At 39.5% G+C, this 17,774-nt stretch overlaps 1 protein-coding gene across 13 annotated transcripts in view; it reads left to right on the top strand.

The window, feature by feature from the left end:
• The first annotated feature begins 850 nt into the window (after window positions 1-850).
• Luc7l2 (LUC7 like 2, pre-mRNA splicing factor) overlaps window positions 851-17,774 on the top strand; it is a 54,837-nt gene continuing 37,913 nt past the window's right edge. For 2 of the 13 annotated variants that reach the window (XM_050147935.1, XM_050147936.1), the window contains exons 1-3: window positions 851-1,306; window positions 4,626-4,709; window positions 17,467-17,537. In XM_050147935.1, coding sequence (XP_050003892.1) covers window positions 4,672-4,709; window positions 17,467-17,537 — 109 coding nt within the window. In that variant the 5' untranslated portion in view covers window positions 851-1,306; window positions 4,626-4,671. Of the gene's footprint in view, window positions 1,307-4,625; window positions 4,710-8,110; window positions 8,212-12,122; window positions 14,528-17,466; window positions 17,538-17,774 lie in introns of those variants that run through there. The other 11 variants (XM_050147938.1, XM_050147945.1, XM_050147940.1 and 8 more) reach the window with 10 other exon arrangements.

Raw genomic sequence — 17,774 nt, forward strand, 5'->3', positions numbered from 1 at the left:
TTTCCCTCCCAAGTATCTAGAAAGTAGTGACGTTTCACCTTAAATTTTTTTGGCCAGTTTGTAAAACCAGCATGCAATCGTGGCCTAGGTATTTCCCGTTGGCTCACTTGGGCCTCACGAGAAAGAGTTGTTCTGTCACCCCACCAGGCGTGAGATTAAGAAATCAGCCATCGCAGTTAGCAAGAGTGCAGGGCGCCAGCCTGCCAGGGAGCTACGAGGCTTGTCCGGAGGGCCCTGCCGCCAACGCGCCGCTGTGCAATACGGCCTGCCCCAGTTTTCACTTGCAGACTCGAATTAGACTAGCAGCTTTCAGTTGTCCTGAACGTAGCAATAGGGTCGGGAGGCCTGCTCTCCAGTGTGCTGATTTCGCGTGTTATTTCCTGAACCTGACGTGTCCCAGCTAGGACACAGATAAGGGGCAGTGGCTAAAAGCCGGAGGAAAAGGTTAGGCGTCCTCAGCTCGACCCGGGTCCTCCTACGGGTTCGCGACACTGGCAGCGTCCGGCCAGAGAGCACCAACCCTGAGAACTTCGGCCGAACTACTTACTCCGACTCGCTCTAAGCTTGGCACTTGCTAATTTGGGGCTGGGCCGCCAGCGCAGCCAGCAGAGAGGGCCTACATGCCACCCGGCAGTCTGCAGCACAAGACTTGGTCCCCGGGGCCCAGCCGGCTCTAGGGTGGGCGAAAGAGCAATGCTCTCGCGAGACCTGGGCCCAGAGGGGCGGGGCCAGTGCGCGTGCACGCGCCCAGCGGCCGTTAGGGCGGACCTCTTCGCGGGAGGGGCAGGGCGGGGCGAAGCCAGCTGCGTGGCGATTGGCCGAAACCTCACGGGAAACGACTCGGCGCGAGCGACGTGCGCGCTCCCGTCGCGGTGGCGGCGGTGGCGAGCGGCGTCAGAGCTCGCTAGGGGGGGTTGACGGCTTCTGGCGGGTGTCGGTGTCGGGAGGCGGCGAGAGTCGGCCTAAGCCCGTGTCGCGCCTGTCTCAGGAACCTGACGGAGAGCGAGGACGCGAGGGCTTGCTCTCGAGGGTGCTGCCACCTTCCGCGTCCACGCCGTCGTGAGGAGCGCAGCCCGGACACTCCCGCGACCCCTCCGTCTTCCCACTCGCAGGCCTCGAGGCCGCGTCGGCCACCGAGACAGCGCCGCACCTCCCCCACCCCTTCCTCTCGTTCCCCCTGCCCGCCAGGGCCCGCTCGGCGCCCCACCCCCGTCCGCTCAGTCGCCCGCTCGCTCCGCCGCCGCCATGTCGGCGCAGGCCCAGATGCGCGCGATGCTGGACCAGCTAATGGGCACCTCCCGGGACGGTAAGTCGCTGCCAGAGCCCTGGGGGTGGGGGAGGGGACGCGGCCGGTGCGGGGGGAAGGCCTCCGGGGGAGCACCGGGGCGCGTGCGTGTGGTGGAGTAAGGGGGCTCCCAGATTGGTAACACGAGGTCCCGGGCTCCCATCCAGACCAATCAGGGCTCGGCAGGCGGGCTTGGGGGCGGTGTCCGTGCGGATTGGCGGGAATGGCTGCCAATGGGGCGAGGCGGGGCCTGGACGCAGAAAGGAGAGTTTGTGCTTTTTTTTTTTTTTTTTTTTTTTTTTTTTTTTTTTTCTGTTGACTTGGCCGGGTGTGGAAGCTCTCAAGGCTGTCTTGCCTAGTGGGGCGGTCAGTTTTGACTGTTCACCGGGGACCGGCGGAGCGCTAAGGCCTCCGCCCCCAGCTCTAGCTTTTTCACCCTGGGCTCTCGGAAAGATCACCCCTCGTCGCCGTCCTCTAGAGTGTGCAGAGAAGCACCCCCTCCCCCGAGTCTCCGAAACCTTTACTAAAACCCCCAGTTTCAGGAACGCCTCGTCGAGCCCTACAGAATCAACCATTTTTTTCCTTTCTCTTTTTTTTTTTTTTTTTTTTTGGTGGAAAATCTGACCCAAACCATGGTTTCTTAAGGTGGGCGTGTTTGACCCCATTTTGTAAGTAGGAAAGTGTGTAGGCCTATTTTTTCCCGAGAGACTTCCATTTTGTTAGACAACTTAATAGAAGCTTTCTTAGTAAATATTGACAGATTTTACGTGTGCCCTTAACACAGCTACTTTGGAAATCTGAGGCTTACCGAAGTAGAATTGAAGGAAACAAAGGGCTTTTAAAAATGCAGTTAGGTTAGAATTTTTATATTGCGTTATCTACGCATTGAATTATTCTTTGTTTTAGATAACTTCTAAAGTGATGAAATGTTGCTTTTGGGGGATAATTAGTATTGTACTTTCAAAAATGTCAAAGTTCAGTACTTAAACAATCCAAAGCCAGATTGTGGTGGTGCACGCCTTTAATCCCAGCACTGAGGAGGCAGAGACAGGCAGGTCCCTGTGAGTTCAAGGCCAGCCTGGTCTACAGAGCAAGTTCCAGGACAGGATCCAAAGCTACAGAGAAATGCTGTCTTGAAACCTCCCCTCAAAAAAAAAAAAAAATTAAAAGCGGGATGATGGTGTTATACACCTTTAATCCCAGCACTCGGGAGGCAGAGGCAGGCGGATTTCTATGAGTTTGAGGCTAACCTGGTCTACAAGAGCTAGCTCCAGGACAGGCTCCAAAGCTACAGAGAAATCCTGCCTCAAAAAACAAAACAAACAAAAAAACCAATCGAAATCATGACTTCTAAAAACTCGTTTGGGCAATTTTTTTTAGCATTCAAAATATATTTTGATAAGTTGTTTAATTTACCAGAAAACATATATATATATATATATATATATGTGTGTGTGTGTGTGTGTGTGTATATATATATATATATATATATGTACATTTAGCTTAGTTGTAAATCATGTTGAGATAAAACCTATTTCAAATCTTTTTTTAGCAATACTGACACTGCTTTCAGTGAATAGTTAAGTTTTAATAAAACTCACTGGGAACTTTTCTTACTAGAACATTAAGATGAATGAGGTGGATAACAGATTTATTCTATATAGAGGAGGGAATAATTGGAAAGTAAGAATTATTTGTGTTTAGTAAGTAATCCCTTGAAAATTAACGTTAATTACAAACACCACTGGAATAACCTAACTGAAAATATTTGGGTAAGAATGCTTATAATTGCAGCATGTCTTAACATCGTAACCTGTATCTTTTCCATCCAGAGAGAGAGTGTTTAGAAGGGGCTTCATATAGGATCTTAACAATTCATCTTTGTAATAACATTTTAGAAACTTTGAGGCTTACTTTTTGCAGTCCTTTTAATTTGGATGGATGCCATTATTGGTATCTTTTGCATAGATAGGATTCCCTTATATTACTCCAGAGGGTAGTTGGAGCAAGGCAACTATGAACTATCAAGGTAACAATTCTCTGATAACAGCCCCTCTAGCATTGCAAAACTGAATACAATATGTATGTATATGTATACATTTGTTTCTGTGTAGTACTGGCAGGAAGCTGGATTATTAAAATGTATTGTATTTAAATTTACATTTGTGTCTCTGTCCCTGGATATCTTTTTAATTCTCCAGACCAGTTGAACTTAGGATGAACTCATGTGTATGAGTAAACAATAGTATTTAGTTGAAATGATTACATTTTCAGTGCTGTATTGATTCAGAAGAAACATCAATTCTGGCCTGGTGGGAAATTGAGGCAGGAGGATTTCAATGAGTTCAAGGCTAGCCTAGGCTACCTAGTTACAATCTAGTCCAAATTAGGACAGAACCCTGCTTGAGCAACAACAAAAAAGGAGCAAACTATATGTATGAAAAAGTGGGAAGAAATGATTAATTTAGCCAGGTATGGTAGTACAGTAGGACCATAACGCAATAAAACAAAAAAGACTTTTTAGATACCCCTGTTCTTTCATATATGCAGGATAATATATTACATTTCCTTCTTATCACATATTTAATAAATATGTAATTCATGATTTTGTTTTTGTCATACAATAAACTTAAAGTTATCTAAGGATAGGGAAGTATAGGGATATTCAATGGGAACTATATCACTGAATAGTACCATGTAATTTGAACCATTTAGTGGAAAATCTTGTGTCACATACACAGACAGCTTACCAAAAATGCTGTTTGTGTGTTTGGTCTGGGGGCCCAGAAAGTGGGAGAGAGATGGAAAGGTAGGTGAGGGTGGGTATTTAAAGGCGCTTTGGTTTTGTTTGTCCCTGTAGATGAACTATAAAGGAGCAGTTGCTAGTGGTACCTAAGGTGGCAGTTACCCCCTTATCCTTTAGTTTTGAATTTGTGAAGGAATTTGAAATGGTAAAGGAATCCTGGTTCTCTGGGAAAATGTTGCTCCCTCATTGCAAAGATTTCTTCCCTCTTCACTTTTCTAAAAGAGTTTTTAATTCCATTTTAACTCTTGGTTAAGTGCATCTTCAGTTACTTAAGTCAGTTAATCACTTAGGTGACTCAAACCTTATTAGCATATCAGGAATAGGAGTTATGGTGGTAGTAAAATAGATGACTTGGATTACTGGCCATTTCAAGAAAGGATAGTCCTTGGTGAGTGGGGGGGTTTGGACAGTCAGAAGGGCAGCATGGTGGCATTGGGAGGTTGGGCAGGGGGATGACTAGGAGGTGGGAAAGAAATGCATAAGGGAGATGGGAGGGCCAAAGACAAACTTTGCCTTCTTTGCAATTTTGCCTAGGGCCCTGGTGGTGGCAACCGCCTGTGTGCCACTGAAAATCGTGCCGATGCCTGGCATACTGCATAAATGGAAGCAGGGTACCGCGTGAGTTGAAACATTGGTCACACTATATAAAGTTTGTATATGTGAATCAGTGTAACTCAAACCCATGTAACCGGGGGTCTGTCTATATTTGGAATTTTCTAATAATACATTATAAGTTAAGGAAAAGAACACTGGGCTGAGACTCAGGAGACCTGGTTTCTAATTAGAAGCTTGGGTAAGTCACATAACCTTTTTCCTTCAAGTTAAATATATAATTTGTTATATGGAAAGCCATATAATTTCCTATGTTAACACTAAACAATGTTGAATAAATAATTTTTTTGACAAAGTCACAAGCGGATACCATTACTAATATTTTACCTTAAGTTTAAGATTAATTACATTTTAAAAATCTCATTTTTAGAAAAGAGAGATAATTTGCTTTCCCTGAACTTATTCCAGATGCTAGCAGGAGGGACCACATAGGATATTTAAAGGAACATTTTGAGAGTTGTTTTGTGGCAGTTGAGAGAAAACAGTCCAGTGCCCTCAAACAAACCATAGTCATTTTGACTAGATAGAATTAATTGCAAGAATGTCCCTTGGCATAAAGTCTCTTTGTGAGCACATAGTTTGGTTATAAGGCTCTGGCCATGATTCCAGAAAGACTTAGGAAGGTACAATTAATGAGAACTAAATAAAATTGAGGTGGACTGGAGTACCACCCACACCCCCAGTGATAGGGCTCAAACTCTGGGCCTTGCACATGGTAAGTAAGCTCTGAACCACTGAACTGTACCCTTAGGCTTAGGACCTGGGCCTAGATTACATCCTAAATGTAGAAGTGTGAAGTTACAGAAGGTTATTCTGAAGGTACCATGTTTTAAAATTGGTTTAAATGGGAGCACAAACCATTTCTGAAAGGTTAAAATGAATCAGGAATGGTGAGGTATATATATAGTATAGATCATAGAAATAGAATTGTGTGGTATCATCCATAATGATGGACTGTTTTGATCAGACTAAAGTTGCCTTAAGCTGGGGATGTATCTCAGCAGTGGAGTACTTTCTTAGCATGTGCAACAATCCTCCCCTGGGGGACAGAGGGTGCTCCAGTGGCTCTGTAACTCCAGCAGGGCTCTTGGAGTAGAAGATCATGATTACTGTGCATGGGGCCCTCCTCTGATCCCAGCATTTGGGAGGCAGAAGCAAGAGCATCATGAGTGCTCCAGACTCAGCTACATACTTAGTTTGGGGCTACCTCAGGCTTCATGAGACACCATCTCAGAAAACCGAATCAGCATAGCACCAAAAACATATAAAAAAATGTTAGTTAATTTTAGCTATTTGAGGTGGTAATTTTATTGAGCTGTATGATAATACTTCAGTTAATACAGGATGTTAATCTTAACTGCTATTCAGTTATATAATGTGTGATAACATAAAATTGAAAGGATAATCATTTTAGGTAATATGCTTTGGAAAGTGCTGTGCAGAAAATAACTTACCTGTTCTTAACACAAGCTTAATAATACTTAACTAATGGATCTACATCTGTGTCAATAGAACAGTACCTTTGCAAAATTATTGAATCAAAGATTTGTAGTGTCTTTCTTCTGTGGGTTATCTTCATTGTAAAATCATCTTTATTGTAATATGAGTTTCTCTTGTTATCAACACACACACTCTTAATTTTTTTCTCATCTTAATGAATCATCTTGGTCAGTTGTAAGCCATCCTTTTATCATACTTGGTTCATTTCATTTAAGTAAAAGAGGTACAGCCTTTACTGTCCAAGTACACATTTTAAAAAACATAATCATAGGATATTTCATAGTCTAGAGCATGTTCATTCTTTAACATAAAAAATTTAGTAAACCTAAGGCCAGTTTTCCAGTGTCTGTAACTGATTTTGTCAGGGTTCAGGAATCTCCAAAACAGTGATCAGTTAAAAGTTCACCCCTCATTTTGCATTTTGAATTCTAAATAATATTTCTATCTACAGAATAGCCCAGAAAACAATACAGTCTCATTTTATAGAACTGTTGTCTTGGAACTCTGCAGTTTAGCACCCCTCAAGTAAGCCTATGTTTCTGAGACAATATTTCAGGTAAAAAAATAAAATAAAAGAAGAAAGATTATTTTGTGTGTATGTGCAAGCACTGTAAGTGGCAAGTATGTTTTTAGGTAAAGACGGATGTCAACTAAGGTTAAAAAGTATTTAGAATGGGGACTACAAAAGCAAGTATGTGTTATCATGCTGAGGTTCATTGAATCTTTGTACAGTAACATGCTAGAGAACCTGAAGTTGCTGAGGGTTCAGACACGCAATGAAACCAAAAATATATATAGATGGCTTAACACTAAATGAAGTGTGGCAAGACTAAGTGACACATACCTCTGTAATGCCATCACTTGAGAGGCTGAAGCAGGAGTACCTAGAATTCTAGGCTGGGCTACAGAGTGAGAGCCTATCACAAACAAAAAGCAAAATCCCCCGTCCCCAAAAAGGTGAACTTGTAAACCTGGAAGGATTACGTTTTTAATCCTCTACCACTTGGGAGGCTGAAGCAGGAAGATGGTGAGAGGTTAGCCTAGGGTACAAAAAAAAAAAAAATTTAAAAAGATGCTTGAAGCAGGTCAGTGCTGAATTTGAGGAAACATAAACAGTTCTGCTTATGTATATGCATATGCAGTATATGAAGAAATTGTAGGCAAGAAGATGAAAGAAGTTAGAACATCTTGTTGGAGAAAAAATGAGGGAGAGAATTCTGCAGGGTAAGTTTCTGATAGGAATCTTACCACTTTAACACCCTAGCCCTGGCCTCCCTCACACACACACAAAAATGTTCCTTTTTTGGTATGCGTGGGTATGTGTCTGTGCATGCAGGTTTGTATGTGTAGCTGGTGTTGCCACCAGGACCACTGTCTGTGTCTCTCCAGGCAGTTTGGCATTTACAAGTGTGTACCACTATGGATAACTTTGGTTTACATGGGTTCTAGGGATCAAACTTGTACTTGAAGAAAAGCACTTTAGCAATGAAGTTATTGCTCCAGCTGTTTGTTTTATACTGGTCTTGAAACTCCTAAGACACAAGCAATCCTCTAACTTTAGCTTCCCAAATAGCTGGGACTACAGGCATGTGCCATTCATTGTTCTACTCCTGTTCTTTTGGGTTTAAATGATAATTAATTTACTAGTGACTGCTTGGGTAGAAATGGGAAGGCAAGTCTAAAATAGATTAATTTTGTAGTATTATTGAGGATATAGAGGAAAGTAATATTTTAAAATAAAATTTACATCATGGTTTTGGTTTAGCTGAATAACTTAACAAGTCAAAAGCATCAGAAAGTGACATACAGCTCAGTCAATTGATTAAATGTTATATTTTATTTCTTAACATTGATCAGAAAAAACTTTTTTTGTAGAAAACACTATTGACCCATATTTTTTAATTTAGTTGTGAACCATGTACAACTGATGTTTGACCTATTTGACTCATCGTGAAAAGAATTTAACCAGCTGCCCTTGCTGAATCTTTTGTCCTGTCTCAAGAATATGGTAAATTGTTTGTTTTTATTTTCTTGAGACCTCATTTCTGTAGGCCTCAATTTTATATTTTAAACTATTCAACACTTGGCTTCTGAGTAGGGAGGGTGGATAGTTATGGAGGATGCATAGTGTATCAAGTTCTGTACTGTAGACTGTCATGCTGTTTATATATTATGCCCTTTGCTGTTAGTGCCTAAAGATGTTTTAAATAAAGGGTTAAACTTATTTATTTTTAGAAGTATGAATTGTTATAACCCTCGGCAAGCGCTTTACAAATAAACACTCATTTCCCAGATATAGTGGCTCATACCTGTAATTCTGCCTAGTGGGAGGCTGGGCAGGAGAATTTCTGTGTTTGAGGTCAATCTGGGCTACAGAGTGAAACTGTCTCAAACTCCAAACCCTCCAAACCAAAAACATTTGTTGACTACTGTTCTAGGTCACAGACTAGCCACAGTTACATACACAGTTAATTCCCCTTCCCCACAGTTTCTCTGGGTAGCTCTAGTTTGCTCTGACGACCAAGTTGTCCTTGAACTCATAGAGGTCCTCTTGCCTCTTTAAAGGCACAGGCCGCCGCCACCCCCCAGCTCAAATTCTTATTCTTGAGGCGGGCCAGAAATCTATGTTTAAAGGTTTTTTTGTTGGTGGTGGTTTTTTTTTTTTTTTTTGAGACTTGAGTTTGTGTGGCCTTGGAACTCCTTATGTAAACTAGACTGGCCTGGAACAGAGATCCAACTCTCCCTGTGTCCTGAGTGTTGAGATTAAAAGCATGCGATACCATGCCTGGCTCTTACAGGTTTTGTTTTTGCTTTTTCAAAAATGATTTTATTTATTATGTATACAGTGTTCTGTATGTATGCCTACGTGCCAGAAGAGGTCACTAGATCTCACTATAGATGGTTGTGAGCCTCCATGTGGTTGCTGGAATTGAACTCATGACCCTTTGAAGAGCAGCCATTGCTCTTAACCTCTTGAGTCATCTGTCCAGCCTCTAAAAGGAAAATTTTTTGTTTTTCAAGACAGGGTTTCTCTGTAGCTTTGGAACCTGTCCTGGAACTAGCTCTTGTAGACTAGGCTGCCCTCAAACTTACAGGCCGTCTCCCTCTGCTCTTACAGTTTTGATGTAACTAAAAATTCAAGAAATCCTATTGTAGGTAAATATTTCCCACCCTTACTGTTTATGTTTTTGTTTTGTATTAATAATTTTTCTTTTTTTTTCTGTTCGTTTGTTTTTAAGACAGTTTTTCCCTATGTAGATCTGGCTGTCCTGAAACTAGGCTGGCCTTCAACTCAGAACACTGCACTGCTTGTATTATATTTCATCTCTTCATTTTTGAGGGTTTTTTTGTTTTGTTTTTGTTTTTTTCGAGGCAGGGTTTCTCTGTGTAGCTTTGGAGCCTGTCTTGGAACTCATTCTATAGATCAGACTGGCCTCAAATGCACAGAGATCTGCCTGCCTCTTCCTTCTGAGTGCTGGGATTAAAGGTGTGTGCCATGGCTGGCTGGCTGGCTGGATTTATTTGTTTATTTATTTTTTTTATTTTTTAAAGCAAGGTTTTGGTGTGCTTACCACGTTGGCCTTTATCATCCTCTGTAGTTCCAGGCAGATTTTTAAATTGTGGTACTGATTCTTCAAGCAGTTGACATTACAGGCCTGTGCCTCAAACCCCTGCTTAAGTTAATTATAGAAAGATATTTGTATTGCCATAAAAATAAATACAAATAAAAAGGCATGTTATAATGATACAGTTGAACTCTTTTTTTTTTTTTTTTTGAGACAGTTTCACTATATAGCTCTCACTAGCCTGGAACTCAATACAACAGGCTGGCCTCAACACAGAGATCTGCCAGTTTCTGCCTCCCAAGTGCTGGGATTGAGGGAATACATTACCATGCTTAGCTTGTTAGAATTCCATATATTAAAGGTTAGAATTTGTCAGGTATATTAAATAGAATAATATTGCCAATAGAAACTTCTTTGCTGAGTTAATGTTTCTTTCTGTTTGGTAAGTATCTTGATGAAATTGAAAAACACCCCAAACCTTGTGCCAACTCCATATTTTGGAAAATACTGTTCTAGGTATTCATATAAGATGTAAAGTTTAATAAGAAGCCTGAGCTAATAGGCCAATCATTTTATAACTTAAAAAAAAGATGTAAAGTTATTTGCCAGTATATATCCAGCATATATCCTGGCCCATGAGTAGGAATGACTAACCAGAAGTGACAAACTTTTGAAATGGAACATTCTCAGTTATCTCTAGGGAGGTCATCTAGACCTGCAGAATGAAATCACTTTATTTAACTTGGCTTCTCAGTTTTTTCTTCAGTGTTTTGGTTCATGAGAGTCACCAGTTCTTAAGATGTTACTAACAGTGGCAATGTGAAATAGGAACACAACAATAGACACCCTGGGGAGAGCATGATTCTGGTTTATGGAAGGGGACAGAGAGGGACATTCTTCCTAGGAAAGAGATGATTTATCTAAGGCACTAGAAACTTAATAGTATGTGTCACAATTTAATTTGTAGTATTAGAGGAAATATTTATGGCTGGTGGTTTTTTGATACTTGTGTTGTTCTTTGCTTTAAATTTATTTGTGTATGTATGCCTGTTTGTATGTGCATCGTGTTAGCGGTGCCAGAGGAGAGCAGAAAAAGTCATTTGATCCCTTGGAACTGGAGTTACCGGCAGTTGTGACTTGCCTGGTGTGGGTGTGGGAAAACAAGGCTAGGTTTTCTCTTCAGGAGCATTCAAGTTTCTTTAACTTTTGGACCATCTTTCCAGCCCCACAGTAGTGTTTTAATTGATTGTTGGTTGACAAACTTTAGGATATAATTCATTGATAACAGTAGAATCTCAACTACTTTGCTTGGTGTCCCCCAGTTTGCTTTAGTTTTTGTGTTTTTGTTTTGAGATAGGGTCTCTGTGTTTTGGCTGCCCTGGAAATCCCCGTATAGATCAAGCTAACCTCAAATTCACAAAGACCTGCCTGCTTCTCTCTTCAAGTTAATTCTTTTTCCTAGAAATTTGAGGTGTATTTGATTCATTCATTTGTTTGTTTGTTTCTCTGTCTCTCTCTGTCTCTCCCCCAAGCTATTCTTGAATTTAGGTGGTGATCCTGCCTCTGCCTCCTGAGTGCTTGGATCATAGGCATGAGCCTACCAGTAATCCCAGAAAGACCAAAAAATCTAATATGTAAATATTTACAAACATGTATGTTTAACGCTCTTTAGTTTGTTTTTTCGAGACAGGGTTTCTCTGTGGTTTTGGAGCCTGCCTGGAACTAGCTGTTGTAGAGCAAGCTGGTCTCGAACTCATAGAGATCTGCCTGCCACCACCACCCGGCATGAAAACAAGCACTTACATTAATAAACAAGTAAAACTTTGCTTATTTTGGTCATATTATAAAAAGAATGGCAGAGTCCCCAGAGACAACCCTTGTGAATGTGATGTACACAATTTTTCTGCTGTCCTGTTTTTTAGCTCCAGGGCTCACCTCTTTCCTGATGGCAGTGTTTTTCAATTTATGTCATCCTTAGGTTGCCACTTGTTTTTCAGTACTCTTTTTTTCTTCTTCTTTCCTTTGTTGATTTTTGATTTGGGGATGTTTATAGTTATTTTGAATAATTGGGAGCTTGATTGTTTTTTTGAGGCAAGGTCTCAAAAGTAGCCCTGATATCCTGAAACAGCCTCAGGAGTGCTGGGATTAGAAGTGAGCCCCAGCATACCCAGCTCTTTGGGAGTCTTTTTAATGGATAAATCATCTTTTGGTTCTTTTCAGCTATTTCTTTAATAGCCTTTAATCCGGATATGCTATACACCCATAATTCCAGAAGCTGGGAAGCTAAGTCAGAAGAATCATAAAGTCTAGCTAACCTGGTCTATACTGAGCCTGCCTCTGTGCTCTGAATGCTGGAATTAGAGGCATGCGCCACTACCTCCTGGCCAGCTTCAGTTTTTTTTTTTTTTGTGTGTGTGTGTGTGTATGTGTTTTAAGATTTATTCATTTATTAAGCATACGATGTACTGCTGGCAAGGAAAGCATCAGGTCTCATTACAGATGGTTATGAGCCACCATGTGGTTGCTGGGAATTGAACTTGGGACCTCTGGAAGAGCAGCCAGTGCTCTTAACCGCTGAGACATCTCTCCAGCCCCCAGCTTCAGTTTTTAAAATAATTTTGTTACATGGGTTTTCATACATAAGTGAGATTTTTAAAGTTTGTAAAATATCAGACGTCTTTGATCATATATAGCAGCATTGAAATTACTAGCTACGCATGGTACATGCTTATAATTCCAGAATTTGGAGAACTGGGGAGGGAAAGTGTGTGAGTTTGAGATCAGCCATGGCTGCATAGTTAAACTCTGTTTCTAACTCCTATTCTTCCCCACTAACTCCCACAAATATTTACTTTGGTAGTTTTTTCCTTCCTTCAGATACAATTATTTGAAAGTTTTTAAGCTTGTCAGGAAGATTATGGTTAAAATTATACTAGTAGCTATTAATGATTATTAAAGTGTAAGACTAGCTGGACGGTGGTGGTGGTGCACGCCTTTAATCCCAGCACTCTGGAGGCAGAGGCAGGCGGATCTCTGTGAGTTCGAGGCCAGCCTGGTCTACAAGAGCTAGTGCCAGGACAGGCTCCGAAAGCTACAGAGAAACCCTGTCTTGCAAAACCAAAAAAAAAAAAAGGTAAATAAAGTGTAGGACTATATTAATCAAAGCCTTTTCTAAACTGTAAATAGCCTTATGTTTACATTTTCTGAAGAGAGAACGCTGCTACTACTAAGTGTGACCTATACATTCAGAAACAAATATCTTGACATTCAGTTGGAAGACTTGTAACTTTGCTTTTGTATAAAATATATGATGTTATTATTTAGATGTCTTGAGTCCTTTTATAAAGCATAATGTAAATTGCTTAAATATACAGTAGTTCAGACTGAATACATTTACTAAGGTAGCATGAAGGGAAAAAGTATTTTATAAAGTAGCTTAAGAAAAACTGGGCATGGTGATGCACATTTAATCCCTTGGCAGATGAAAGCAAGAAGAGCAGAAATTCAAAGTCATCCAGCTAGATAATGAGTTTTGGGCACCTGGGCTACAGGAGACTCTGTTCTCCCCCAGTCCCCCAAAAAACCCCAAACAAGAAGTAATTAGGGGCTGGAAAGATGACTGGTTAAGAGCACTTGCTGCTCTTGTGCTCTTGTATCAGTTTCCAGTACTCACATAACATCTCACAACTAGCTGTGCTCCAGTTCCAGGGGATTTTGTGCCCTCTTCTCACCTCTAAGAGCACCAGGCACGAGTATGATACAAATACATACATGTATACTCATACACATACATACACATAAAAGTAAGAGCACAAGTAATTATAAGGTATAATCCCAGCACTTGAAGCTGAGGCAGAAGGATCATGAGCTATAGTTTGAGGCACTAACCTATCTCAAAAGCAAAAACCAGTTCTAGAAAGGTTTATATAAGTGAATGTTAAAGGACTTAAAGATAAATGAGATTTGTAAAGTGCAGGGAGGACTGTATTATAAGAGTGATCAGGTTGGCTGACTTTTCAGTATAGTAGATAGTGGTTAGCTTTGCTCATGGGAAGATGCAAGGTTTTATTTAATTGTGCACTTCTTAAATTATCTCCTTGCCCTGGAGTTTAGAAACTGGATATAGGTTTTTATGTAATTCCTACACTGTTAATGTGAGTGCAGCTTATATTGGAAGAAAGAGTATTAATAGCTTCTCTTTATATTTGGGGGATTCAAAAGAGGGTAGGCAAACAAGAAGTTAATCCTTTTCAACTCTATACTTCTTTCTAGCTTTAGTTTTCCTATCACTGAGGGAGGGTAGGTCTTATTTCAGATGTAACGAGCCTATTGTGTACCAAGCTAATTGAGTGATAAAAGGTCCTACAGATGGTGGTGGTGAACACTTTGCTTGTTATACTAGAAAATGTGGGAGAACATTCCTGTCTCTGCCTTTACTATTAAATATGGGATACTTTCATTGCTTTGTATGCTGATGCATTTCCTGCTCTACTCTGTTTTTCCTAAGCTGAGCTCTGAGCTAAATCTGTACAAAGAAATATTGATTGCTTTTATAATGCTTGCCATTAATGCCTGATGATATACAGTAAGATAGGATTCTGCATACCATTAAATATGTCAAGTATTACAAACTTTAAGGTTCTTTTGAAATTACCATACTAAACTCAGTTCACTTTTGCTAACTTCACAGTTGTTGATCACATAGCATGGTCATCCACTCACAGCTTAAAAAAATACAGGGAGCATCGGAGAGAATGGGTAAAGTAAAATTTTGATGTTTTTAAAATAGCACCTAAATAAATGAAAGTTGATTTGGTTTATTGTTTGTAAGGGAGGGAGAGGGTGGGAGAAATTGAGGGGGAGGGGTGGGTTTTGGGAAAATAGCATGCACTGTGTATAATGTCAGATACTACTTAGGCCAAGGTTTTATGTGCTACTAATAAAATTTATATCAGGTCATAGGATCATAATTCAATATTGGGTATTGCAGTGGGGCTCATTTTCCTTCACAACCGATTGAAGGGAATTTTGAGAGCAATATTGGATACATTTGAATGGGAACCCTGGTTTTAGAGGAGGCCTTTCTTTCTATTTCCCCCTGTGAAACTGATGCTTCAGTATCACCTTATGTTCATTTCTAACTAGAGAATTAAGTAGCATGCATTTCAGTTTTATTGTATACTTGTAACCCAGCTGTTTTCAAGTTTTACAATTTATGACGCCCAAGAAGGGATTGTACAAAAGAAGGCAATGGAGTTGTAATTCTGAAGATAGTTGTTTGGTGGACATTATTAGTAGAACTTTTGGTGTTTCTATTCAATGAAAAATTTGTGACCACCCAAAATTTTAAATCAGAGTCTTCACTGGATGTGGTGTTACATGACTATATATAATTCCAGAATTTTGGAGGTAGAGGCAGGAACATCAGAATTGTGATAATTTTTTATCTGTATAATTAGTTTAGTTGAGCTACCTGAGACTGTGCCTTAAGCATAAAAAGCCTATTTCCTCATTCTAAAATCTTGCATTGTGGTTATATGTAAAACTTAATTTTTGTGGAGGCCATGGGTCAGAGAGACATGTTTTTATAGGTAAAATAATTTGTTCTTGTTGTTGACTATACTTGGTCTAATCACTGCCTCATAAATTTTTTTTTTTTTTCTTCCAAGGTAGGGTTTGGGGTCTCTGTATAACCATGGCCTTACTGGAACTTTCTCTGTATACCAGACTGATGTTGCTGAGATTTGCCTGCCTCTGCCTCTTGAGTGTTGGGATAAAAGGAATGTGCCACCACTACCCAGCTCAAAAATTTTTTGAAAAGTTCATTTATATACAATAAATACATATTGAAGAAAGATCTTAAGAACCAAATTTCACCTTCCAAAAATTGTTCCCTTGGCTCCAATTTGTATTCCCAGACATACTCTGCCATTTGCCAAAGCTGACTATGGTTTACTTACTGTTTCCCAAACCTTCAAGCCCTTGTAAACTTTGTCAAAGATACTATTCTGATCTGGACTGTTCCTCTTTCCTCTTAAGTCTTGCCTGAAGCGTTTAGATTTTGGCTTCTACTTACTCCCTGAAGCCTTTCCCAATTTCTCCAACCTTTACATGGTAGTTCTAATATGTTTAAAATAATCCCTTTGACACTTGAATCATGTTATTTTGTGTTACTGTTACTTATTTCCTATTTCTCTAGTGAAAATGTGGGCTCTGTAACTCCATTTTGTAGCATAGAGGATAGAGTAACTAATAGGTTTGATTCAATGATTAGGATCTAGCTAGTATCATTGTGACAGGATAGTTTCCCCCATAATTTATTATTAGTTTTTAAACACGTGAAAATTGATTGAGAGAATTAACTCATATTTGTTTGTATGATTCAATGACCAGGAAACACAAACATAAAGCATGTTAAATTGATAAAATCCTGTATTGTAAGGATCTATTGTCATAGTCTCTTTTTTTCCCTTTATTTTTTCTCTAAGTGGTTTGTATTTTACCTAGTTGCTTTTGAAAAACATGGTTTGGGCCAGATGTTGTGACAAAGATAAAAATAGAAGCATTTCTGTTTTAAAATTGTGTAGTTAAATTATACTATGTCATAAGCCCAAATTTATTCAAATGCTGCATGACTTTGTATTTTTGTAGCCAAATTGTTTGAAAATATTAGCCATAAAGTCCTAAGTAGAACTTTTAAAATATCAATAGAAAGATCCTCATTTACATGTCCTTCTCAGAGTATTGTTTTATTTTGAACTATTAGTTTTATTATTTTAGTAAAAAGATTTTTATAATGGCTAATATTTGAAAGCTATATTTCATATTTTTTCTACAGTTACCAAGTGTTAATGGAATACCTGCTTATTTGTAGTGGAATATTTTAGATGCTTTTTTGGCATTTATAGAAATTGATTTCTTTATTATTTTAAAGCTCACTGGGGCTACTGTTACTATGTTTATATATTTGTAATTGTTCATGTTTTTCTGATAGTGTTCTTCAGGGCATGTATCCCTTGTTAATACACCTAATGTGATTTCTTAAGCAAAAATGGGCACCCTATTAGATGAGATGTTTGATTAATAAAACATCTGTAAATTTTAACTTAGTCTAAGACCTCATTTTTACCCCTTCTACCCATGAGTCTTGTTTTACAATAGACTGAACTGACATTGCTGTTTCATTACCAGAAAGCTTAGACAGGTGTAGCAGGGTGATTCCTAGTAAGTTCCCCCCCTTAGAAATTTATTACTTTAAAAATTCTTAACATAATCACAGTAGAGTTTTAAGCAAAGCCTTTCTAGGATCAAAAAGCTTCTATTATAGTTTTAGTTTTCTCATGTGAGCTTGTGGTAGTTTGGTTCTTGAATGAGATTGAGGCACTCAACTTGTCTTCCTTGAAACATACTTTGAAAGAAACATTTCTCATGTAACCCAAGGTCCACTTGTAGAGTTCCAGTCTTGGGCTTTAGCTATCTTCAGTAATGTTTTTTTTTTTTTTTTCTGGGCTTATACTTGTTTAAGTCAGTATTGTTAAAAACAAAACAGAAAATAAACACTCTGATTTTGTTCACTTTTGTTTTCATATACAAGAATCTTTACAGTCAACATGTACTTCTAGGTGCTGTATTGAAATTGCTGGCAGAGTCTATTCTATACAAACTGAACAATCTGGCCCCTTGTTTTATTTGTAAAGGTTCAATGTATCTATGCCTGCCTACTTCAATCTGCAAGGGAGTTTCAGAAAGGCCCCGCATTCGCCGAGCCGTGAGTTATCACTAACTTTTCAGATGTGTTAATGAATGTGGAACAGAAGCAGCTGTGTTTAAAAGAAAATAAAAGTCCATCAAAGTAACATATTATAGTAGCAGGCTTGAACACTAAATAGATTATTCCAAATTGTGTCACAAATAACATACTAGAGATTAGCCTCAGAAAACCTATTGTTGAAATGCTCTGAAGCTATGATTTTAGCAAATTATCTTTCTTAAAAATGTATGTGTC

This window comes from Alexandromys fortis, unplaced genomic scaffold (genome assembly GCF_014885135.2).
Source record: "Alexandromys fortis isolate MF-2015 unplaced genomic scaffold, M_Fortis_MF-2015_v1.1 scaffold_57, whole genome shotgun sequence".
NCBI classification, from domain to species: Eukaryota; Metazoa; Chordata; class Mammalia; order Rodentia; family Cricetidae; genus Alexandromys; species Alexandromys fortis.